We start from the raw sequence: 25355 nt of genomic DNA on the forward strand, positions 1-25355 counted from the left end.
ACTCAAGGGTATCCTTCACCACTGCAGTAGGCTGGTGCTATGGAAAAATAATCTGCAGATGGATTTAGGTCTAAAGGTGTCTTGCAGAGGCAACCTTCCCATGACTTTCTTTCCCTGCCTGTGCCAGGAGCTCCTGGGAGGGCTTGGCCAAGCACCGCTCACACTCTTCAAGTGGCTTTGCCCAGGCCAAGTAGAGATCATGTGTAAGAGGAGAGAAACCACATTTCCTATGCTCACATCTGCAGGCTGCCTGAGCTTGTGGGCTGTGTCACACAGAGACATAGTCAGAAGAAGAGCTTAATCTCCAATGTAACTCCAGAGAGAAAAGTAAAAACACAGAGTTCACCAGAGTTGTCACATCTTAAAAAAAGAAAAAAAAAAAAAAAGAAAAAAAATCCCCGCAACCTGTCTTTCTTCCTCAGACACACTAGTAAATGAATAACCATAGAAATGTCTCATTTTTGTGGGAGATCTATTGCTCTTTAAGAAAAGACCAGAAGTGGACAGGTTGATATGCTTTTTATGTTATAATTAGAAGATAGGTGACTAGCTAAATGATAAAGAAATGGGTCATGTATTTACAGTCCACGTAAGGGAGGTAGAACACAAAGCTGTCCCTAAAACCTGTCTCCATCTCTGCAAGGCTTGTTTTCTTGGCAGAGGAAACTGGAGCTGTTGCATGTGGAAACTGCCCAAGTCCACACCACCTGGATGGATGGATGGATGGATGGATGGATGGATGGATGGATGGATGGATGGATGGATGGTCCTGGAGATGGAATTTAGATGAAATCTTCACACTGTACCACTTTAACAGCTGAGATGTGCACTCAACATAGTGTTAGGAACAGATGAATGAGAATGTTATGTTTTTTTGTGAGCAGGAGGCTGTAAAGATCTCTGCTCCAATGGATGAAAACAGTAAAATTGGATTTAGGAAGGAGGTATTTTCCTACAGTAGCTCCTAGGGACAAAATATAGTTCTTACATTTGAGCAATAAGTCTGTGTCCACTGGCTAATTCATGAATCGACTTGTTATCACTTTCAGTCTTTCCCTAACTTTAGAGGAAAGAAAAGGATCTAACATGGAGGAACCGTGACTGTAAAATTCAGTTTGATACACAATATGTCATATAGGCCACATTATGTATCTCAGTTTAGAAGTACTAAAGAAGTCATAAAGATGTCATGACTTCTTATTCCTATTCTTATTCTTTATCTGCCTTGGATTTGGATTCTGAGTTGAAATAATAGAGAAGTGTGTTACAAAAATAAGGAAAGACTAATGGCGTGACAGCATAGCCTGGTGTCAGACTTGGAGGCTACCTTCCAGGTGCAGTACATATCACTTATGACAAATTGTATTATTTTAAATAGTTATATCAGATACTGATTAACTTGATTTAATAGTAAAGAATACATCTCAAGAATCTTGTGAGAAGACCGTGTTTAGGCAATAGTTACGAATCAAAATTGATCCCAGATTGCTTATAAAGATAAATATTGAGGTTTATCTAACATTTTGAAATCAATTGAGCTGAGGAAAAGTGGTTAATTCTTTATCATTTTTTCATCTTTTTGCATAAGATATATCAGTGATCCTATTTATGGAACAAATACTTTGAAAGTTGAGGTATTAGGAAATTTGAGGATGATATTTGAAAAACAAAACTAATTTAAACACTGTAATTGTTCCTAATAAAATTTCAATAATTATACTTGCATTAAAAATGCTGAAAATAAATAGAAACAAAAATCTGAAATGGATTTTTTTTTCTTTCCATCTTTTCCATAAAGCTTGCAACAACTTAAACAGTTTTCTCTTTAATCCCGAGTACAAGAATAATAAAGCCAAGAACTTAGTCAATATACATTACAATCAAGAAATTAGGGTAGCGAAATTTGTTAATTATTTATCTGAAGAATTATACCTACATAGAAAACATACATTCAAGAAAAGGGAGGAAAAAAAAGTAAATTAGTCTAGCAGAACTGCTTTGCTTATAGAATTTGCCATTAGTTTTCCTTGTTTGCCACTAGTAGCCCTGTTTCTCTCTATTATTACAGAATAGAGAATTTTATTATACTCTTTAGAAATAACTAAGAGAAATATCTAGGATTAGAGGATGCCTTTTAGGAACTATCTTCATAAAGCTCCTTTCTGCTCATTTGCCTTAAATATATGTTTCGTGATATTTCTGTTTCATTTTTAAATATTTCCCTTATTTCAAATAATCTATTTCTTTACAATTTCCCTCTATAATTATGCCTTACTATCTAAAATGCAAAACAGAGAATAATGGAATAAGAAGCTAGCAGTTTGGCATCGCTTGCTTATAGGATGTGTAAACAAAGGACAGACATGAATAGATACAATGTACATATTTTACATACATATAAATAATCAGATAACAAATTACAATCATATAACAAATAACTGATGGAGGATGAGCTTGTGTAAATTATTTTTGTTTTTTCTTTATTTACCTATTTTACAATTTCATAACAACTTAATCAGAAAAAGAAAGGAGTTGCAAAACTTACTGGATCACTATCCAGGTAAGATTTTATAGACTTACTAGATACAAATGAAAAAATCAATGGTGCAATTCAAAGGCCAGGGGAAAATCAAACTGTTAAGATCATGATCCTCCTTTTAACTTGTAAATATGAACTAATTCACCCTGCAGCAGCATTAGAATGTAAATGTAACAGGAGAGTTGCTCTTAATGAGTTTATTTTAATGATCCATCATGATGACTCATGGTTCCTCAGATGAAGTAAGCTAATATACTGTATTTGAGATATGTGGTTTAGAGTTGTAGTACAGACTTTTCCTTGTCATTTCCTTGGGAAAATTTCACAAAATCAGGTTTTTGTCCTTTCATTACTGTAATATTTAATGATTATTGTATAAAGCATTTATGCATTTCCATGCCAATGACTTCCTTGAGGCACTGAGAGCATAAACATAATCTTTGGTGCAAGCTTTTTCCTCTGTTCTGTCACTTGTAATATTGGTATGCTTTCCAATTATTTCTAACTCCAGTCTGCTGTAAGCATTAAACAAGTGCATAAGTAACGCTGACCTTTAAAATAATTTCTTTTATTTCTTAGGGCATGTTTGTTTCTTCTTAGCAAACAGCTATTAGAAATTTTTAAAAAAACAGAACTATTGGCTGGGGAAACAACCCACCCAATATTTCCATCTCACCACTCCCAATGGAATCGGCATGTATGTATATATAAATACAATAAAAAAAAGTTCTTTTGGAAGAGTATAAGCATATGGCAGCATTAGCATCAGGGCTTTCTATGCAAGTGCCTCTTGCACTCAAGTTAGTTTTATACGACACTTTTCTATTTCTTCCATTGGTTTTCACTGAAACTTCTGAGAGGGCAACTCTCTTTTTCTTTTGTGCTCACTCAGCTTCAGAACCTGAAAAATCTTTCCTATCAAAAGAGACATAGGTCTGTGAAAAGTGCTGGCAGCGAGAGGAAGAGTCCCACACTCATGCCACAGCCATGCCACAGTGGTGAGAGACACCAGGGAAAGAGACACCAAGCTCATAGTATTCTATGATAACTGGAGTGGGGGATGGAGGGAGAAGAGTGAATTTCTTTACCTTGACTTTAGTTAGACTTTTGACGTTCTCCAGTAACATCTTCATTGGCAAGCTGATGACGTGCAGGCTAGATAAGCTGTCTGTGAAGTGGAATGAAAACTGACTGAACGGCTGGGTTAAGCAGGCATGTGATCAGTGGCATGAAGTCCAGCTGGAGCCTAGTCACTAGAGGTGATACTGCTCAACTGGCCCCAGGGTCCAGTTCTGCTTAACATTTTCATTAATGCCTGGGATAATGGAACAGTACACACACTCAGCTTTGCAGATGATACAAAACAAGTTATATAAACTGGAGTAGCCAATACACAAGATGGTTGTGCTACCATTCAGAGGGACCTCAACAGGCCGGAGAAATGGGCACAGAAGAAACTCAATAGATGTGAATTCATGCACATGAGGAGGAATAATCCCAAGCACCAGTACATGCTGAGTGGCTGGAAAGCAGCTTGGCTGAGAAGGCCCTCGTTTTTTTGCTGGACAATAAGGTGAACATGAGTTGGCAATGTTCCCTCACAGCAAATAGTACCAGTAACCTGAGATGCATTGGGCAGAGAACTGCGTTCCCCTCTACTCAGAGCAGGGCTAGTGAGACTGCATCTGGAGTTCTGTGATCAGCTGTGGGTTCTCTCATATGAGAGACATAGAGCTATTGCAATGAGTCCACTAAAGGGCTACTAAGTTGATTATGGAACTGGAGGATTTCTCAAACGACAGAAAGGTAAGGAGAGCTGAGGGAGTTCAGGCTGAATCCATGAACCCTGGAGAAGGTTCATGGGGATCTTATCCATCCTCAAAAATATTGTATAGAAGGGTGTAAAGACAAAAGAGACAGGTAACCAGTGACAGGACAAGAGGCCACAAACTGAAACATAGAAAATTTCATCTCAATATAAGAAAGCACTTTTTTACTGTTAGGGTGGTTGAACAAAGGAAGAGGTTGCTGAGACAGGTAGTAGAGTCTCCATCCTTGCAGAAGCTCGAAACTTATCTGGACATGACCTTGGGTAATGTGTTCTGGTTGACCCAGTTTGAAGAGAAGATTGAACTATTTTAACTGACATTTTAACTGTTACACATAGAAATGCGAGAAAAATCACATATAGGCTACACACGTAGATGTGTGAATCTGACTCATTCAACCATCTTATTATTATTATTAAGTAATAATAATTAATTTCCCAATTTTCCTTTCGCAATTGCAAATCTCTCCAATCAGGGGAACATCATTTCCCAGGTGCTGTTGCAAAGCTGGGTAGGGTTTGCAAGGCGGTGCTGGGCACACAGCAGGGTCAGCACGAGTTCGTGCTGACACTCACTTAAGGACTTTGCCGATGCTAACACGTATCTTCACCATTGACCCATTTCCCCTGTTGCAGCAGGTCATCTCTTTCTACCCTAGGTTTTAGGGCACTTGGCCTGGTTGGCAAGACAGCAGCTCTGCTAGTTTGCTACCTCCGCCTCTTGGAGCAGAGGAAGGAATACTGAGCTGCACAGGGGGATCTGCTGGCCCCACGATGGCAACTGTGAGATGAAGGGAAGAGATTAGTTACACTCTCAAAGTAAAGGACTTCACAGGCTATGTATTTGGACCAAGTACTAACTAAACTTGCTCTCCTGATAGTAAGTTTATTTGCTAGTGAGTTAGTCCATTGAGAGACTTTGAAGTTGGTGTTTGGATAAAAGCTTGAGAAAAGAAACTTGCCTACAGTTTCTTTTCCTCAAGGAAAAAATAACAGTGCCAACTGGGTCACAAAATTTAAAGTATCAGGAAGGCCTTGTTTTGATCACATAAAAAGAGGCTGAAGCTTTAAGAGGTAACTATTTGGTAAATCCCTGAATCCTAGGAAGGCTAAAAGAAGAGCTGAAAGAGTCGAGCTGAAAGCTCAGGAAGCTTTTAGAGCTCCCAGAGAAAAGCTGGAGATGGAATGGGAGAGCTCTCTCATTTAGAGCAAGCTGTTTATTTTATGATTTCCTATTTTATTTATCTTTTTTTTTTTTGTGGATTTCTGGTACATCAATCTACAGTGATTTTCAAGCTAAATAAGATCTGTTTCAATATTCAAGGTTTTAATAGTGAAAATTTGAATCACAGTCACAGCACACAAAAAATCTTCATTCACCCATACATACATTGTGAGAAATTCTGGCAAGGACACACATTTAAATATCATTTCACCCTCTCTCATACAACCTTTACTACCTGACCCAGACAGTAAGTTTAAGCAACCTTGCTTTTCTGCTCTTCACATGAAAACAGCCACCTGCCAACTGCCATAGAACAAGTTTTGCTTAATGTTTCCCTAAAAGTTGTCTCAAAGCTCTCTGTTTGTATATTTTTTTCAAAAGAGGCAGAAAAACATTTTTAAACTTGATTTCTGCACTCTCAACTTACCGCCTCTATCTAAAGTATTCTAATCGTCTATGAAGTTGTAGGTACTAAGAACTTAATCCCTTTCTTTTTTTATTAAATAAATCTGGTTTTGGTTAATGCTTTAATTTATAAAGTTACAAAGTTCTTTTTTAATGCAGATGTACATTCTGCTACTTAGGGTTATAGGATTAGAAAGAAAAAATGTTTTACAGAAAAAAAACCATAATTACTAATATGTGCTCCTATCTCCTTCTTCATTTTGCTGGGTACATTTTTACTGTGGACCTTAAGGAGCTGTGAAAGAAAGGGGTATCAATGTCCCTGTTTTGGAGAGACTGAAGGTCATGCAGCGACAGCAACTGTATCTGCTTGCAAAATTTCCTCTTTGGTCTGACCATTAACTTGTGTGTGCCACACCACAAACTTGTGTGGCAACACTCCTCCTGATGCAGCCAGGATCCCATTGGCCTTCTTGGCCACGAGGGCACTGCTGCCTCATGGCTAACCTGGTGTCAACCAGGACTCCCAGGTCCCTCTCCATGGAGCTGCTTTCCAGCAGGTCAACCCCTAATCTGTACTGGTGCCTGGGGTTATTCCTGCCCAGGTCCAGCGCCTTGCACTTGTCCTTGTTGAACCTCATGAGATTCCTCTCTGCCCAACACTCCAGCCTGTGTAGGTCCCTATCTAGGTCCACTCCACTTAGTTTGAAAACATCCACAAACTTGTTCAGGGTACACGCAGTGCCTTCATCCAAGTCACTGATGAACAAGTTGAACAGCACTGGGCCTAGTACTGACACCTGGGGAAGCCATTGGCCCCAGGCCTCCAACTAGACTGAATATATCAATGTCTGATGTTCATTCAGGGATGTGAGAACTCATGTAAACCTTGAGTACATTTACTGAAATTAATTTTTCTGTCTTCTTAACGAGAAAGGGTTTCATTTTAAAAGATACTGCTGCTGTATCAAGCCACCAGTTTAAAGGCCAATCTATAAAATCTGTATCTATATTAGATGGGCAAGAGTTCGGATATCTTCCATGAAAGACAGTAAATCTGGCAGTAAAGTGCCTTTTATTATTTCATGAAAAGAAAGAGAAGGGCACAAGCTGTAAGAGCGTATTACTCGTGTCTATAATAATACCAGTTTCTCACTCAGCTTCTCTCATGTAAGGAATTTATACTAATGAGAAATCTAAGCACCTCTAAAACAGATTTTAGATCTGAGATTAAGAGCTAGATAAGCCAAATCAAAAATACTGTGTTTCTATTTGACTAAGTAACTGATTTTTAGAAAACTGCATGCAATCAATTAATGCTATGTAATTATAATGCTGAACCAGTGCAATCTGAACTGACTGGAGATATGCTTCTGACAGCAATTTTCAATGAAAAACAGGAGAGCAAAAAGAGTCACAGCCTCAAAAATAAACAATTAAATAAAAATGCATGTTTAGAGCTCTCCTTTTCCCAAAAGACAGAAATACACAGTACATCCAGGAAAATAGAGAATATTTTAGAATAATTTAGCCCAATAACTGAAAATTCATCCTGCAGGCAAACAGAGATTCAACTGTAGATCCAACAAACTTAATGCCACTTATTAAAACTTTGAGGTCTAAATGGTTCATGCAGTTAATTACGGGTTTTGGATTCAATGGAATAAAATAAGTGGTTTAATTAATTTGCTTTCTCCAATACAAAAACTGTATTAAATTGTTACTTTCATGTATTTCTTCTACTTAGTGTAAGAACAATCAGTCATAACAGAAAGGTTTACATGTGACAAAGTTGAAGGGCCTGGGTTTTATTCAGTAAGGAATGGCAATCTGAATAATTGTAATCATCAGGGAACTAGAGGACTTAGGAACCAATAAAACAATTTGCAACCTGCTTCACACTTTCATTCACATTGGTACCTTGCTGCTCAATTTTTGTCTCAGTAATAATATTTCCCAAAACAAAAGCTGGATCTGCTTTTGCAACTGGTGTAAGGCCTTAAAAGGTGAATCTCCTTTTGCCTCAAAGAGAAGAGAAGCGTGCAAAGCAGAACTCTCTTCTCTTCCCATCCTATCCCAGAGCAGCTGGAGGAAGGCAGATGTGCAAGTTTCTCCTCTCCACCTTTGCCACAGGCTTTATGCAGATGGATGCATTTGCTGGACAGGATTATATTTTGCTCCAAAAAGGATTATTTTGGATCTGACATGACTTTTGATTATTATTAACTCTAAAATCCAAAATAAAGCTGATGAAATTAAAAAAGAAACTTGCAGAATTCAAGTTGAAAAACATTATCAGCATGAGATGAACTCTTTTCCTTGAGAGTTCTTGGAAGTGTGAAATAGAGCAAACACTGTGGCTCTTTGTTGGTCTATTGTAAAAAGGAATTCTCTCAAAGATTGATGCTGACGGAAATTATTTTCCTATGGAGCAAATCTTCAGAAAATGTTATCAGAAAAATTATAGTTTACATCCACTCAGCCTGAAGAAACCAACTAAATGTGTAACTAAAGACAGAATAACAGAGTGCTTAGGTAAGTGTAAGTAGGAAGGGTCAAAATAATACAGGTTTTGCAAAGGAAGATATCATGACTTCCTAAACTTCTAAAAGGGTTTTGCAAATTTAATCATATGTTAGTGAAAGAAAAAAATAGGGAATATACAACATGTTAATAATGTATAAGAAGTTAATAACTTTTTGAAATGAGATTGGTAATAAATGGATGTTGGAAAAAAGCCTGAACACAAAAAACATATTTTGTTCTAGACATAAACAGTTATAGTTAATTAATACAGATAATTGATAATCATTTCCCTAACCATTTAGACATGGCATTCCATTAATTGTTAATGACTACAAATTAGTATAGCTAATGTTATATCTCAAAACTGTTACATGCAAGTCTAATGAGTTACAAGTGTGAAGCTTATGAAGTCCTGAGGTTGAATGTGTGCATTTTTGTGTTTTTTTTTTTTTTTTGTTTGCTTGTTTCAGCTGAAGAACTCTTCTTCAGTCAAATCTGATATGACTTTCTGAAGGACAATGCTGAGAGATCAAATCTGTTTTTTTTCTGGGAAGAAAATGAGTGGTATCTTTCTGTCTTAAATTGAGGACTCAGTGATATATGTAAAGGATAGCATTTGAAATGTGTAGCAGTTTCATTAGAAAATCTGCATTTGTTAAAGCATGAATTAACGGGATTCACTCTTTCCCTAACTGCTATAACAAGCAGCTTTTACTAGTTTTTGGATAATTGGAGATAATGTTTTCACTCTTGGTTATTACTTTTATTTTATTTTACACGTTCTGCTGATTTTGGAGGAAAAAAAATCACAAATCACCATTCTAACTAATTGAGGGACTAGGTTCACACAAAGAGTAATATGATAATATTGAGCGAGTGTTACAAACTGGAGAACAGGAAGAAGGTCTTCTGTTAGCCGAGGATCACACAATCAAGTACACGTTACAAAAATTGAGGGAAGATCTTATTGCTTCTATTCTATGATTTTTTCATGATTAAATTCAAGATTGGATCTGATACATCCCCTGATTTGCTAGTAACATTACTTCTTTACAGGTTAAAAACTGTTGTTGAAGAAAAAAGCTACTGCTGTGTTTCCTCTGCTGAAATGTCTACAAACATTAGTATTTTTCCGGGTGCAAGTGTTGCCATGGATTCCAGCTGTTCACATGCCTGAAGCTACTTGCTAAGATGGCCAAGGCTTAAAAGACAGCTCATTGCACAATTCATTGTATACATCTGTTTTCCACATTCAGAGGTCGAATTCCGAATTTGTAATGGTTAGCCACAAGAAATGATCTTGAAGGTTAAGAAATGATTACTTGATGTAGTAGGATATTTAAAAATATGAAAGTACAGTGTTTTATTTTTTCTCTTGGAAAAAAGTCTTATTCTCTCATTTCTTTTTAGGTTAGCATCTAGTTTCTCTCCAGAAAATTGCAGACCATGAGGTAGAACTACTACTTTTAAATTCTCTCACATGAGACATGAGTCATAAAACTCTTCTATATGTATATTAAGGTAAATCTAAAAAATAAAAGTCATAACTGTGCCTATTTTGTATCAAAACTAAGAGGTGCAAGGGAATAATAAGATGAACTAAATCTTAAGAGTTAAGAATTGGGTTTCTTGTGTCTATTAATACAACAAGAATCTAAAGGCTCCTGACCACTTGAAAATGACTTTGGGTACAAGTAATTAACAACAATAAAAACACGTTTCACACCTGTGATTAAGCTATGTTATCTTCTCCCGGGAAGAAGCTAAGCAGTAGCTTTAAATAGGAGAGGATTTATTTTTAGTGTGTGCACACTAATAGTGAAATCTAACTTTATACTTAAAGAAACCCTGAAGATTTTTTTTTTACTTTGTGGAAAGGTTACAGAGGAAAATAATAAAATCTAGTCTGTTAGTAAATGCAAGATTTTTCACTGTCATCAAAACAGGAGTTATGGTTTTCCTTATTTCAATTTTGGAAATGGTCTTTGAACATCTGAACTAAGCTGCTCATCAAACTGTTTTGATTTTATTTTATGATTTGCAGAAAGGAAGGACAGACTAATATTAAATCACATTAATTTTACTCTTAGCTATTAGTAATTGTAAGCATATTGCACTTGTGCCTCAATCATATCTCTTAGGAAACTGAGGTGATGAAAATGTTTATCCAGAAATTCTCCTGCCTCTTCTCCTATGAACATAATAATCTTTATCCAGAAAATGTTAGGGTAGAAAAATAAATTATTAAACACATTACATGACAATAAACTATTTCTGAGTAATTCAGCACCAAAGTCTGTTCTCAATAGTACATCCCAAATTGCCATTACTGTTTCCCCATTAATGTATTGAATTCATTTTTGGTCCAATGATTTTGCATTTTATCAACTGTATTACTAAAGAAAAGATAAATGACCTATTATACTACAAGTGAATAAATAGCTTCTTTTATTAACAAAATAGATTTCTTATCCTCTTTCCTCAGCTGTAATGACTCCTCCCTTCTGCCATTTCAAGTCATGGCTTACATTTGTTTAAGCAAGAAAAATGAAATTACCTTTCTTCCAAATTTAGCGTAACACATCTTTACTTTGAAATTCAATTTAGAACGAAGTTAACTAGAATAAATATAACCTCTCATTGCTTTCTTCATTTTGCCTGTTACTGTTTTATTGATATCAACTGACAGGAGCACTGAGCTGGGAGGGAAGCAAGGTAAACTCAGCTTAGCATTGTCTTTGTTTAGCAGAGACATCAAATCACACAGAAGAAGTAACAGCAATATAGCATTTTGATAGGCTGAGACCTCACTTGTAGTACAATATTCAGTAACCCTGAAATATATAATACGAAGTAACCTCAGGATGCACAAATTTCTGTGGGCAACAAAATATCAAATTCAATATCAAATAATGAGGCTTTGCATTTAAATTACACAAAAATCCAAGATACGTAGAACATACATTGGGGCAGGATATGGTCCTTTGAATGTTATTCTCAATGCTCGTACCAGCAGCAACCGTCATCTGAAAAAAGGGGGCAACAGAGAGTCTGCTGAATGGAACAGAAGTTTGCAATGTGCTACAGCATATTTAAATTACACCATGCTAAGAAGATGAACGCTCTTAATTACCATTCGAGCAAGCTGAAGTGTCTTGCTTAATTCACCTAAGACACAGCACTGCTGTGTGCAGTTAAAAAGCTGGAAGTTCACTCAGCTTCCTGGAGAATATGTTTTAGCATTAAAGGCCGTTTTGTTATCACTGCCATTTCTTTCTACAGAGCCCAACCTAGAACCTATTCTAGTTTAGCAAGACCATGGCTGGTAGACCATCTGGTCAGCTGACATTTCTTTAGATCTTAGTATTTACTTCAGAGGAAATTAAGAGTAGGAATTTTAAAAACATTTTAGGCCTAAGCCGTGCTTTTTCAACCCTCCAATTTAATCTGTCCTGTCTGCCAATTCATCAAACCAGTCCTATACTGAACCTCTAAATGATTTTTCCCATGCTGAAAGCATAAGGATCATGCTAATTATAGTTAAGCTTCATCATGTCTCAAAGTAGACATTGAACTAAGCTTTATTTTTGATCTATATACCACCCCATTTAGTAAAAATGGGGTTCAGAACCAACAAAAAGACAGTATCTTCTCATTCTAGTATTTCTATTAGTAGAATCAAATATTTGAAAAAAAATACAGCATATTGAAAGATGTGTTTTATAATGACTTTTCCATTGCTATTTATAGGCTTAACCTCATGACTTGTGCAATAACCAGCGTATGCACATTTTCAGTGTATTTAATAGCAGCCACAGGCATATATGCATCTTCATCTAGGCACTAATCATATATTGACAATATACTTCACACTGCAATTTGTAATAATTTTTACATATTGGAAAGAATTTTAACTTTCAGTGTTTTAGGGGACAATTAGGCCATGAACGGCAGTAAGGAGCAAATCTTGATTTTTAAGCAAAACTTTCCATATGCCCATTCTTGGAAGTTTTTAACTTAATGATGTCAAACTTCCCTTCTTTCAATTCACATTCTTAATTTCTTTAAAACATTTTAATGATGATTTTATATTGTTTTTATGGGTAATTTCATTTGATATAATGTAGCTACTTTTGAATGAACTTCTCGATGAAAAGCAGCTTCACAGTCAGTTCAATGGATCATGGCTAGGTAAAATTTTAATACCATTATTGCTGCAGAATTTTATAACAAAACCAGCCCACATTATGTCAGCATGACACCGTTTTAAATAAACAATATTTCAGCATAAGAAAATACACACATTATACACTTTCTCTATTCATGATATTGTTCTGAAACATCTCTCTGTTTAGTTCAAAACTTAATAAATTTTCAGTGTTTTCACACTCATACCTACTAGAGAAAGAATCACTGAAGCAAATGCAATTGGATTAAAATGTAAATTCTTTATGTATTTTTTTCACATTTTTTCATTTTTACAGTATTGCATGTATGATAATGCTTTCCAACAATTTTTGTTTGGTTTTTGCATGAAAAGCTGTTTTTTTACTGTATACTTTTGACTGCTGCATAGACCCTCTCTTTATTAATCTGGTGTCCATCCCTATTCTAATAGCATTAGTCTTATCTTTAAGCAAATTTTTCAAATTATTCTTTAACCCTTTTTTACCTCTCTTCCCTCTTGGACAAGTACTTTTTATAAACCAAAGGTCTGATGAAAAGTTTAAAATGAGCAGTGCTCAGTTCTAGCAAATGATAGATCTAAGGTGTTGCATTTTTGGACTCTTTGGGGCCAGTATAGGCAACTTAACCTGAGTGGAAATGAGAGATCCCTGATCTTTCAGTGTTTTCAAGGCATTTCCTTCTAGCCATGGTAATTTTATGGACTCACAGTAGCTAAAAAAACAGGTTTAATAGAGTAAATAACAATAATTATATCTGTATTGTTCTTTTAAATTGCTTGTTTTTGAAATATATGTGCCACATAATATTTATTATTGTGATATGAAGATTTTACAGGCAATCATTTGAGCTACACTGCATAACTCATTTATGGATTTTGTAATTAATGAAGCAATTCCCATCTCATGCATGTCGATTAGAATATGTATTCCTTTCAAGAATGAATTTAATATAATAGCATCTTTTTAGAATTTTGTCACCTTAGTAATTATAACCTATTATAATTAATATTCATGGTGCTTTCTATTATGGTTCTACTATTTCCTCTCTGGGATAAAAAAGGATTAGCAGTAAAGTTTATCAGAAGGGACAGCATGATCAGCTGGGAGAGGAAAGTCCAAAAATGAAGGTCTAGAACATGCAGGTATGGCTTGGGATGAGCTCTCCAGATAATACTTTGAACCACACACAGAGGAATAGATTCTCCTGCTGTATCCTAACTAATACCATGAAATGTTTCTATGTTCCTTCTTTTCTCTTTTCTTGATTTCACATAAGGGAAGCCTCATGTGAGGCTATGGTGCATCTGACACCATTCTCTGCAATGCAAAAGGGAAAAAAGCATCCTCTGCACAACAGCCCTCTAGGTAAACTGCCCCTTGCTGGAATTTCCAAGACTGCATCCAATTGTAACTAATACTAATGAACCCCACAGGCCTCAAAGAGGCCTAGACTTCCCAGGTCAGTGGGAATGGTGCCAGTAGATCTAATACTGCTAATTCAAGTAGCCTGAATAAAACAAAAATAAAGCGTAGTATTAGCTAATTCTGTAAACCTGTCAAAAATAGCTGAAAATTCAATAAGTCTATCATAGCCACAGTGTCTAATGTGAGTGTTCCCGAGATTACACCATGGAACAACAGTGCTTTTTCCTCTGATCAGGTATACCTGTTTACCATCCCTGATGTTATTTTTCATGGCACTTCCAATTGAGTTTGTTGTTCAGATAAGCTAAAACAAAACACAATCTAGGTTTTGATAGACTGAAGAAACCAATTGAGAGTCTTCCTCAATTCTTTGACCTTTTTATTAACTTAGGTATTGGATATTTGGGACCTACTTACTGGAATGCTACTCATAATCTTTTTGGAGATAAAAAGAGATCTTAGGTATCTTACTCTATTTTAAATTTTACTCACTCAAATGAAACTAGGCAAAATCTAAAAAGAGCTATTTATTCCACTCAAGCGTATGTGTCATTTCGGTGAAGCAGCTTACTCAGGCCATGCTTACAAAACCATCTGACCAGTCTCCAAGGCAAAATTCCCCAAAGGAGCAGATCCGTTACTAATTTTAGAGCTGTTCTGATAGAAGGGTATGTTCTTGTTTACATCACTGGAGGAAAACAAAAAGATCCCTTCCACAATACATAAGGGATAACAACTCAAGAAATTTGTTTCAGAGTGAAATTCACTACTAATTCTCACTGAAAGTCAGAAAATTCCGTAGAAAGATCCCTGCCACAATCCCAGACCACTCACACTAGGAAATTAGGTTCAGCTAAATGTAACTTGAAAGAATAAGAAAATAAGGACGATCCTATGTAGCATTTCATGCACCTAACATTACTACATTGCTACATCAGTTGGTAGCATCTTCACTTCAGCTCATGTTGAAAACAACTTAATTTACTTTTCCTGACAACAACATAGATAATACTAACTAGTATTATACTAACTAACCAACCAATTAATACTAACTTGTTCATTGTAACTCATCACTTTATGAATTTTTTTTTATTTCTATGCATTTGTGAATAGGAAAAAGTTGCACATAACCATGGAAGCATTCCTACACGCACACACATGTGCTGACTAACTAGAATCTCTAACTCTTTTTCTTTGAGTAATGGACTAGAAGCAATGCTACAAAGCAAATATTCTTCATTAAAACTGAAGATATTAATATAGTTAAAGCATATCATGGTGGCACGTTGCACCATAGATAAAGAAGACATCTGGGATGGTATGAATCTATTTATTCTACTAAGCTTAAAAAATCATCATGTGAATTCAGACACAAAACAGATTCTTGGATGCTATTCATACAGCTTGTTACTATAAGGATGCTATAATAATCTCAAAGGTAAATTAAAATTCACATTTACAAGCCGAACAGTTTTCTATAACAGTGATCCCACCGCTATGTGACCTGGTGTAACTTGGAGGCTTGAAGGAGAAAGCTGGACTAAATGACCTCCAGAAATCACTTCCAGCCTAGGTTATTCTTTGTTTCTTTAGTAGTAAATGGTATTTATAATTTTCCACATCAAAGCAGTACCTGATGTTTTTAATACACTGGACTGGGTATATATACAGAGAGAAGGACAGAGAATCCTTTATTAGAAGAAGGGGGAAATAAAGCAGGGTGGGAAGATACATCCCCTTACCCATTTATACCTATATAATTTAGATGACATTTTAATTATGAACATGGTTTTAAAGACACTTCTATGTTTGTCTGAGGCTTTAGGTGATTAAAATTATGTCTAGGTGAAAGACAAAGACTTACTGGCTGTCTAAATCTTCAACCTGCATCTGCTCAGACAGAGACAATGGCTACAGACCCAGTGAAGACCAAACTTGACAATAAATTTAATGCATTTGAATCTCTCCTGCTATTTTAAATGGTACATTTGGCTGTGTGAAGAACTTAATATTAATTTTGGAAAGTCATCCATCATGGGGCTTCTGCCTTAGTATACTAGGCATGTTTTAGTGAGAAGCCTCATATCTGTTGGATGTTGGACTCCTCATTGTAATCACAGATACCAAGCTTCAGTAATAGCTTATCCTTCATATTTAAAGAAGAGTTATTATAGCATTAATAGAAGAACTTCATGCTAATTTAAAGTCTCCTACATCTCTCTGGGATCTTCATACTGTTCTACCTCTTCAAGCCCTTGCCTGCTTTGTCATATTTGGGTTTTATACCATTTATGCTATGCTAGTTTATGAACTCATGGCGAATTCTCAATATACCAAACTATAAATGGAAAAACTTTAAATCCCAGTAAAAATAACATAAAACATATGAGGTAATGGGAAAAATCTCTCTCTTTAAAGAAAAAAAAAAAGTGGAAAACTATCATTTTACTTTTCTTCTGAAAGAAAAGGGATGACATCTTATTCCCCAAACTAAAATCCATGGTACAGGATGAGACTATCTTAGTAGGTAGCCATTTTTGAAAATTATCTGAGAAAGTACTGTATAAAGACCATTTTAAATAACATATGCTTCCTTACCTCTACCACCTCGCCACTTTGGTTTTAACCATTTTTTGAAATGTATCCACTACAAACAATGTGCTTCTTTATAACAATTTCCTCTGAGGCATATTAATGCCACATAGTGATAAAGATCAGTTTTTCTGATCTATTTTTATCTGTTTGTAGAAGAAAAAGAAATCTCCTCTGTGTTTTTAAAACTTCAGAGCCAGAGCTGGAATAAGTTGGAGGGAAAAAAAAGAAAACATAAAAAGACTCTCTGTGTTGCCTGATGACCCAAGAGGAATAAGGTTTTTGATTAAAACTCTGCCTATTCTAATTCCAGCAACAATTGATCTACTGAGATTATCAGCCTAAATCCTAGACCTCAAGAAAGGAATTTCAGAGTCTATTCCCTATTTTTATATAGGTTAAGAACCACTTTCACTATAACCTTACTCTACTAGCTCAGGAAATACGGCTAACGTGGCACTGATTTCTCTCAGTCTGTTGCCTAAGAGGTGCCCATAGACATCTCCATTTCTGTGATCTGCAGCACATCTCAGTAGAACTGTTTGTGGCTTGTTGTGTGTTTGCTGTTCTTGTGTGTTTAATGTATATTCTTCTGGAAAAGACACTGCAGAAAAATCACAGCTTGCTGTTGGAGCTGAAGGTGGGACTGGGATATGATGTTGCTAATTCCCAGGGGATTTAATGCTACTCTGCTGGGCCAGCTTCCAAGCAAGCTGGCTCTCTCCCTCTCTCTTTCACTGATGAATCTTCAAAATCCTGCAGATCCTGGATAGGTAGGGACCAACACATGAAAAAATTGTATCTTATAGTAATTATTATTAACGTAATTTATATTATAGCTTGACAACACAATTGCACTGTGCAAACAAAGCTCTCAGAATTTTATGTTGGCCAAGCAGAGTAGGTTTCATGTGCGTATATATAAATTTACATTGAGCTGCATGTACTATACACATTTTGCTGCATATGCCTAAGCCATATACTTTAGCAACAGTATTTTCTCATCCCATTATAGAAACCCCCTGGACTTTAAGATACCCCAAGCATTCCCAAATCAAACGAGAGGCACCGTTACATTTTTGATTTACACAGTTTCAGGAACGGAAGCTGCTTCTGGTGCTGCCAAGCAGCTGCAAAGACAAATTAATGAGACTTGGGTATTGTGCTGAGCTGTTCATAGCCCTTTGGGCAACAGCCAGATGCCAGGGACCAGGGCAGCTCCACACTAATGTCATCAGAGAAAGTGGGGAGCAGGGGCAGATGCAGGCGGTGAAGTCACCTTGCAAAGACAGCTCAAAGGTGACTGTTTCAGGGCAGAGAAGTTGGAGACCCTTCCACCCAAAATAACCAAGAAGCTATGAGTGAAGAAGAGGCAAAAGAGAAGCCTCCTTTCTATAATTTCTTCTTGAAAGAATAGGAAATGTACTCTGTTATATCGCTTATTAGAAAAGGGGACATTACTTGCATTAGCCCTCAGAAAGCTTGCTCTCTTGCATTGCATGCACCAGGGCATGGAAGTAACCTATGAACCCATAGAACTGCAAGAATTAAAACAACAACACTCACAAATACTAAAATAAAATACACCACAATAATAATAAAAATCTCAGTTTTACTAAATGCTGCACATTTTGTTCATGTGAACATAAACATTTACTCTGTTTAAAATTAATGCTCAGTTTCTTAAGTCAGCAAATCTCTGCACTTGCAAGAAACTGGAGTAATAAATATAGTAGATGATAAATCCAAGTGCAAACAGGATTGCTTAACAGCATGGTAGATTTCTGGAACTGAAATTTAATCTGTGTTACTATATGACGGTTATTATCTCTAAATTATTTTGTTGCAATTCTGGCAAGTCAATTTTATTCATAAAGGCACTTGGAAGAATTCTAATGGCAGAATTTCATTCATAAAAGTTTATATTAAACTATTCTAAACTATTCTATGTTTTTTATTAGTTATCCTCTAACTTAAACAGGATATCATTCTTCTAGGTATGGTCTATTTGAGTTGTTCTTACACAGTTACATTTTTATGCATTTAAATGTGACAGGATGGCAGTTGTTCCAGTTGGCAAAAATATATATATATTTATCTATGTACACACACACACATATATATGTATTTTTGCAATTACAAAAAAAAAAAAAAAAAAAAAAGAGGGCAAACAGTAGCTCTCAAACCAAATAGAAAATGTATCCTGCTTGAAGAATCAAATTGGGAGCAGATACTAAGATTTTACATTTCTAGAAGGTCACAAAGCATAAAGTTATGATTTTTCAGAAAGTGGTATACAGCCTCCACTATCCAGTCAGATCTACCAAATTCTGCCCTGACTTTGGCGGCACCAACAGATTTATCTGTCCTTGGTTGTTCAGCAGAATTTACTATTTTCATAAGCAAAGGGGAAAAACATGCACATTTAGGACATAACCAACCTATGCCAGCACCTCTTTTAAGATGAAGACCATATAAAATTACCTATTTTTCTCCATTAACTATAGCTTAAACGCTCCTTTCTACACCTGATGACTCTGCCAGGTAGGAGAGGGATATGACTGAGTCACTGCACTAGAGCTTGATGAAAAAACATTCCCCAGGAAAACACAGCCACATAAAGGAAATTCTAATTGTAAAGGAAAGACCTGGAACTGCTCCAGCTCTGCAGGTGGCAAGTGAATACCAGCAGACTGAGGAGAGTGTGGCCATAGGCATTAAAGGAGGACACTTATTAAAAAAAAAAAAAAAAAAAAAAAACCACTCTTTTAAGAACTCCTTTTAACCGTCATTTCTGACACCCAGGCTTACAGCTCACAGCTCAAGACTGCTGTGAGCTGAAATCCCAAACCCGAACTACTCCAATAAAAAAGATTTGAATTCTCTCCTTGGGATGTTCAATTAAAAACAATAATGAAAATAAGATCCTGCTCCTTTCTCACAGAATGGGGCATTATTTCAAAGTTACAGAGCTCATCTCAAGATGTAATATTCCCTTCAGTCTCTTTCAGTATAATTGTTCTCCAAATCAGATCAAATTTCCTAACCAAATATGTTAGGAGAGCTGTATCTTTTTAATGATAGTGGAAAGGAATGCTGAAAATCCAAATGTTTCTATATGACTAAGGCAGCTAAGTTCTTGTACCCCAGAGGAGTAGGATACTAGGAATAAAAAAAAAAAGGGATAAAGTCATTAAAACAGCCAGATACACCCATAAACACTCTTTCCTTTACTGGGGAACTAAAATTCCCTGAAGTTACAGCAGCAACAAAAACTCGCCCTAGGGGAGAAAGAGTTCCCAAATCTTACAGAAATTCTCTGTGCCTGGACATTCTGCCTAGCTAAGCACTAGGATGTTACAGTAATATAATGATCACATAAATTATCTATCTATCTATAAATATGTTCATATGAAAGAATGAAGATACCGAAAAATCTTAAATGCTAATTCAGAGGTGTACAATTGACTGATGACCAGGAAAATAATAGATCAAAAAAATAAAACATCACCAAACACACTGGAGGGGGCCAAACACACTGGAGTTGGGACTACAGCTGATGATAATCACCTGTAGCAAACTATAACCAAAGTGTTAGAGATATTTAGAGACAATCTTCAGGCAATTAGATGACTGAGGAATAAGTATAGTAAAACAAAAATAAAACTCAATAAAAAGCAGAAAACACTGCATTCCTAACAGTATTCTGTGATTTAACAGAAGCAAACTTATTCCAGGTTGGGACACATAGGATGAAACTAATTTCATCCAATATTAAATTATGCCTCCCAATTTTGTTTGGCTTTTAGCTGCAACTGAAGTTAAATTGTTGAATTTAAGGAAATCTTCTATTCCACATTTCCATGTAAGCCCACAGACGAAGTATGTTCCTTAATCATTATTAAGACACTGCAGAAGGCATTATAATTGCAAACATATGGATGACAGCAAATTTACCAAGAGAGAACCTTTTAGACCAATGGGAGGATTGTGACCTATGGAAAATGTAAAGTAACTCTCGTTAGCTTAAAATGACTCAAATAGATGTTTTCACTGCACTCTGAAACTCATTACCTTGTGCGTGCCACAGGCTAACAATGTGTGTGGACAATCATCAAGGCTTGACTAACTTGTGGTAGCTTCGCTGTGTCTCATCCTTCAGATGCATTTGATAGGAAATTTCAAAATCAAGTATGTTTTAATATTAAAAGAAATGTACTAAAAGCACTAGAAACTTTGTCTGCCTTTGGGAAGGGGAAGGAGGAAGGGGATCTTGCAGTTTCTGCCGGTGAAGGCTGCACCATGGGGACACTCAGAGTCCCAAAAGATGAGCAGAGAGAAGAAGTGGAAGCTGGACAAGGGAAAGTTACACTCCAAAGCCCTGAGCAGGCTTTTCCCAAGCAAGTTGCTACTGACTATCAAAGATAAAACATATTTTTAAAGCTGACAGTTCTATATAGGCCTGAATTTCGTAAAGAGCTTAAACCTGAGATTAGTCTTACCAGTACCAGTGTGAAGGGTTTAGTGCAATGAAATATCATATGTGGCTAAGAAGTATCTTTTGATACTAATAACTGATTTCAAAGCATATTCCTTTAATCATGCACATGATTGTGTACACAGAATAGGTGTTTTATTAGGATGATTCTTCAACACATTGATTTTGTACCACATCCACAGATACATACAGCTAGAAGACTTCAACATATAATTGTTTCATGACTGACTTTTTTTCTTTTCCACTTTGAATCATGGCACTAATCAAAGCAAAGCATTGTAACTTTTGAATCAGAAACATGGATTAAAACTGCAGCAGTAGTCTTGGAAAACATGCTCAGAAAAAAAAAAAAATGATTACCAGCGGGATAACATTCAGTCAATATTTTATATTGCAGTTTAAATGGGGAAAATATTGACTAAGCAACACTTTAAATATAATAAATTGTCTTTCAACAATATCAAAAAAGCACATCTATGAAAAATGTTACCATATGTATACTAATTTTCTCTGCAGACAATGGCTTGGCATATGCACTTGTGTGCATCAAAGGAATACATGATTAGCACTGGCAGAAGCCATGGTTAATAATACATGAGTCAGACATGTGGCGGTTCTAATCATTAACACAACATTTGCTGTGGAACAAAGACGCACACGGTAGCTTAATGAGTGTATTCATTTTGATAGTCTTAGGTAAGAGTGCATGATACACAGAACTAACAGAAATACTGTGTTTTTCTAGCTCAGGATCCCACTCTTTATGCACACCTGTGCCTCTTCCCATGCAATGTTGACTTTAGGGATTTTACACATCCAGACTTATCAACTATAATGATGTGATTAATGATAAGTGCCCACATGGGAAAACTTATTTTCTAAATATTTTGCATCTCTGTGTGATAGCTAATAATTAAATAATGGGAACACAATGAGAGAAATACCTGCAATGATATTTAAGGAAATCATGTCTATGATTTCATATTATTCTGTTTTATCCATTTTTAATGCAGCTACGGCCTTTGCAGAATCTATTCTTTTAGAAGCATTAAAAAAAAAAAAGTGCAGCGATACTGAGAATAAAACATTATACCTGTATATCAGCTCAAGAGATTTTATGAATCATTACAGCATTTGACTTCGTGTCTTCTTCAGTTCCACAGGTCTACAGTTTTGGTTTGGTTCTGCTGCTAATACTCAGGAGTTGTGACACATTTAAAATCCTGTTAGCCTGTATTTAAAAATAAAACTATGCAAGTGACATTCCAGTAGGAGACTCTGGTTAGCAGGGAACGTTAATGCTGCCTCTCCTCTTTGGTCATCCTCCTAGTATACCTGCTTCTCTCCATCTTAATGAATATTTAAGACCATTTCAAACACAAGACTGAGATCCCCATGACAATGCGTGGTATAGCTAAAAGATACATTATAGGAAAGCAACCCATGTCAAATTTAGTCTCTGCCATATTCAAAACATGGATATGAAATCTGCTGCCTTTCAGACAAATGTCCACAGAATTGTGCTCAAAAATATTTGGAACCCTCCTTTTAATCTCTTCTCTTTGGAATTTTTCCCTGCAGAATAACTCCACAAGACAGAATGACTTTTGAACCTGCCTAGGATACTTCCCCAGTAACTTCAAAGCTGGATTTTCACCCTTGCACTGCTTGGTTGTTACTGGTTACCACATGATGTCTTGGGGAATAGATCAGCCACAACTTAGCAGATAGCCTGGTTACTGGTACCATATTCTAGAAGACTGAAATAGAGAGATGAAATCTCTATCTTTGCAAGCATAGAAGGAATCTATATCCTGGGTATAAGCCAATAACATACGTAAAAGAGCACATCATATATTCCTTAGTTTGCTTGATTTGCTTAAGTAAACATCCAGCTTTGTAATGAAATGTCTTTTTTTTTCCTCTGACAAAATTAATAATATAAAAAACTAATACTTGTACTTCCAGCTCAGAGTGGAATGATTATTCTCTTCTACATTTCTGTTGAGCTGCTGGACATCATAAATTACCCTCTCTATTACAGTAATTCTGAGCTGATCGTACTGCAGAGATGGGCTTATTGTGAAGTCCAGAACAAATGAAGACTCCTTCCTTGCACCATCCTGGAATTAAAATTAAGCCTTTTTGGTTTTCTAGTTTATGTGAACTTCATCAATGTATCTTCATATTTGAATGTCTCAACATATATTCCCAACAAGATCAGATACAGAAACAGTGCTGCAACAGGAGCTTTTAATGAAAAACTAGCTCTTATGCATGGTTAGATTGGTTACTCCTCAATTTTATGTTGGCAGGTTTTAAAGGATGAGTGTCAATGAATTGATTAGGGTGCTTCTGTAGGTATCTATTTTTAAGCCCATCAGAGAGGCTCAGTGTTAAACATGTGATGGAAAAAATATTAGTCAGAGGAAAGCAGATGGGTAGCTATTTTTTCTTTCAAAGTATTTACACATTGCAGAAATTTGATTAACACTCACAGTGTAAAAATACCCTGCTTACACAGAGCAGTATTCTTCAGCAGTTTTTGCAGAGGAAATTTTAATCTCTTCATCACTAGGTAGTGTAGTAATACTATGTGCTGGTGAAGGCTCAAAGACAGGCAAAATCATCAGGCCAACTGCTTCCAAGTATGGGAACTGAGCACTTGAACTACACTGAAGAAGAAAATGCAGGTTGCAAAGTTTCAAAACCTACGTTTACCTATGAAAAGCTCCCAGGAACACTGAACTTCCATGAAGAAATTGGCTTCAGGGCTTCCAAAAATTTTCCTTTTAAGATGTGATACTCTTGAAAGCTTGAGAAGCCGTAAGGAAAACTAGACCTAATGGGTCTGTTTGTTGGAGGATCATTAATGCAAAATAGATGGAGGAAAACAAAAACAATCAACCCCCCCACACACATTACGTTACACCTGTGTTCTAGCTTTCCTTCAACTTGATGTGACTGATCTTTACACTGTGAGCTCTTTGTAGCCCACAGTATCTGTCTACCCTTCCTGGAATAACACATTTTTAATCAGACTTTCTAAGAAATATTATCAATATTGAGGAATGCCTATACTACACAGAGCATGAAATAGTCCCACTGTTTAAATGGACGCTGAATTTCTGAAAAGTAGAAAACTGTCATAATGAGGAAAGTACAAGTTATTCTTTACAGATATTATAGTTAGCTCTAGCTCTTCCTGGGAAGTATAGATTTAAAATGAAAGCTAAAAAATGAAAGCATGCGGGGATGGATTAAAACAGGATCCTGTGGATTAGTGCTCTGTAAAATCATGAGACCAAAGCAGAGCAGCAGGCAGCATTTCTGAACACTGCTGATTACTGTTGGCCAACTGCCCATTTTAGAAAGCTTCACTTCTGTATTTCTGCAGGAGTTAAAGAACTGGAAAGCTAAAGAATGTGCCTAGACAGCTGCTAAAAAAGGAAAAGGCTATTGTATGAGTGCCCGGCTTGGAAATAAGAGTTTCTGCCACTAAAAATATATTGATCTGTAGTCTTTGGACAGCTAGGATGAGTCTGAAAATGAATACCAAACGGTGTCACACTACTTCAGAGCACACACTCACACATACAAAAGACTTAATTTAAAAATTTAAAAAATGTGTGAGAGGTTTGGGTTCTGATTTCAAAATTTCTAATTTCGTGGGCATTCTTCTCTTCCCAAATTGTATAACTAATGTGTGTTACATATATATGATATACCTGGTATATTTTGTAGGATCTCTGGGCTTTCAGTCCAGAAAAGTTGTATTCTACCTTGCTTTATAAGTTAAACCCAAAATATTATGTCCAGAATTCCACTGCAACAGTTTTATAAACATTAAGAGATTATTGTTAAAACAACAGTTATATCTAGAGAGGGTAACAGTTGCTTAGTTTTGTCCTATTTCCACAGGTTTGTGACAAAACACTATCACTATCATTTTCTTCATTTTTTTATCTGCCCGAAGTCGTTGACTGGTGACATAGCAGTCCAGCTTCTTCTCAAACACTTTAAGTCATTTTGCCCTGGTACAACTTAAACATGTTCACAAGGTATCACATGCATAATGAGTACCACACACGTTACTACTCATTGCATTTCATATTCTCCTGTGAGGTCTA

At 36.1% G+C, this 25355-nt stretch overlaps 1 protein-coding gene across 1 annotated transcript in view; it reads right to left on the reverse strand.

Annotated features, from left to right (window-relative positions):
• Positions 1 to 5029: 5029 nt before the first annotated feature.
• LOC112956227 (liprin-alpha-2-like) overlaps positions 5030 to 25355 on the reverse strand; it is a 154888-nt gene continuing 134562 nt past the window's right edge. Inside the window, exons 3-4 of the mRNA XM_026049726.1 lie at positions 11459 to 11549; positions 5030 to 5148 (exon numbers count right to left, since the gene is read on the reverse strand). Of these exons, the coding sequence (XP_025905511.1) occupies positions 5030 to 5148; positions 11459 to 11549 (210 nt within the window). The remainder of the gene's footprint in view (positions 5149 to 11458; positions 11550 to 25355) is intronic.

Source organism: Nothoprocta perdicaria, unplaced genomic scaffold (assembly GCF_003342845.1).
Source record: "Nothoprocta perdicaria isolate Ctin4 unplaced genomic scaffold, notPer1 scaffold_61, whole genome shotgun sequence".
Lineage (NCBI taxonomy): Eukaryota > Metazoa > Chordata > Aves > Tinamiformes > Tinamidae > Nothoprocta > Nothoprocta perdicaria.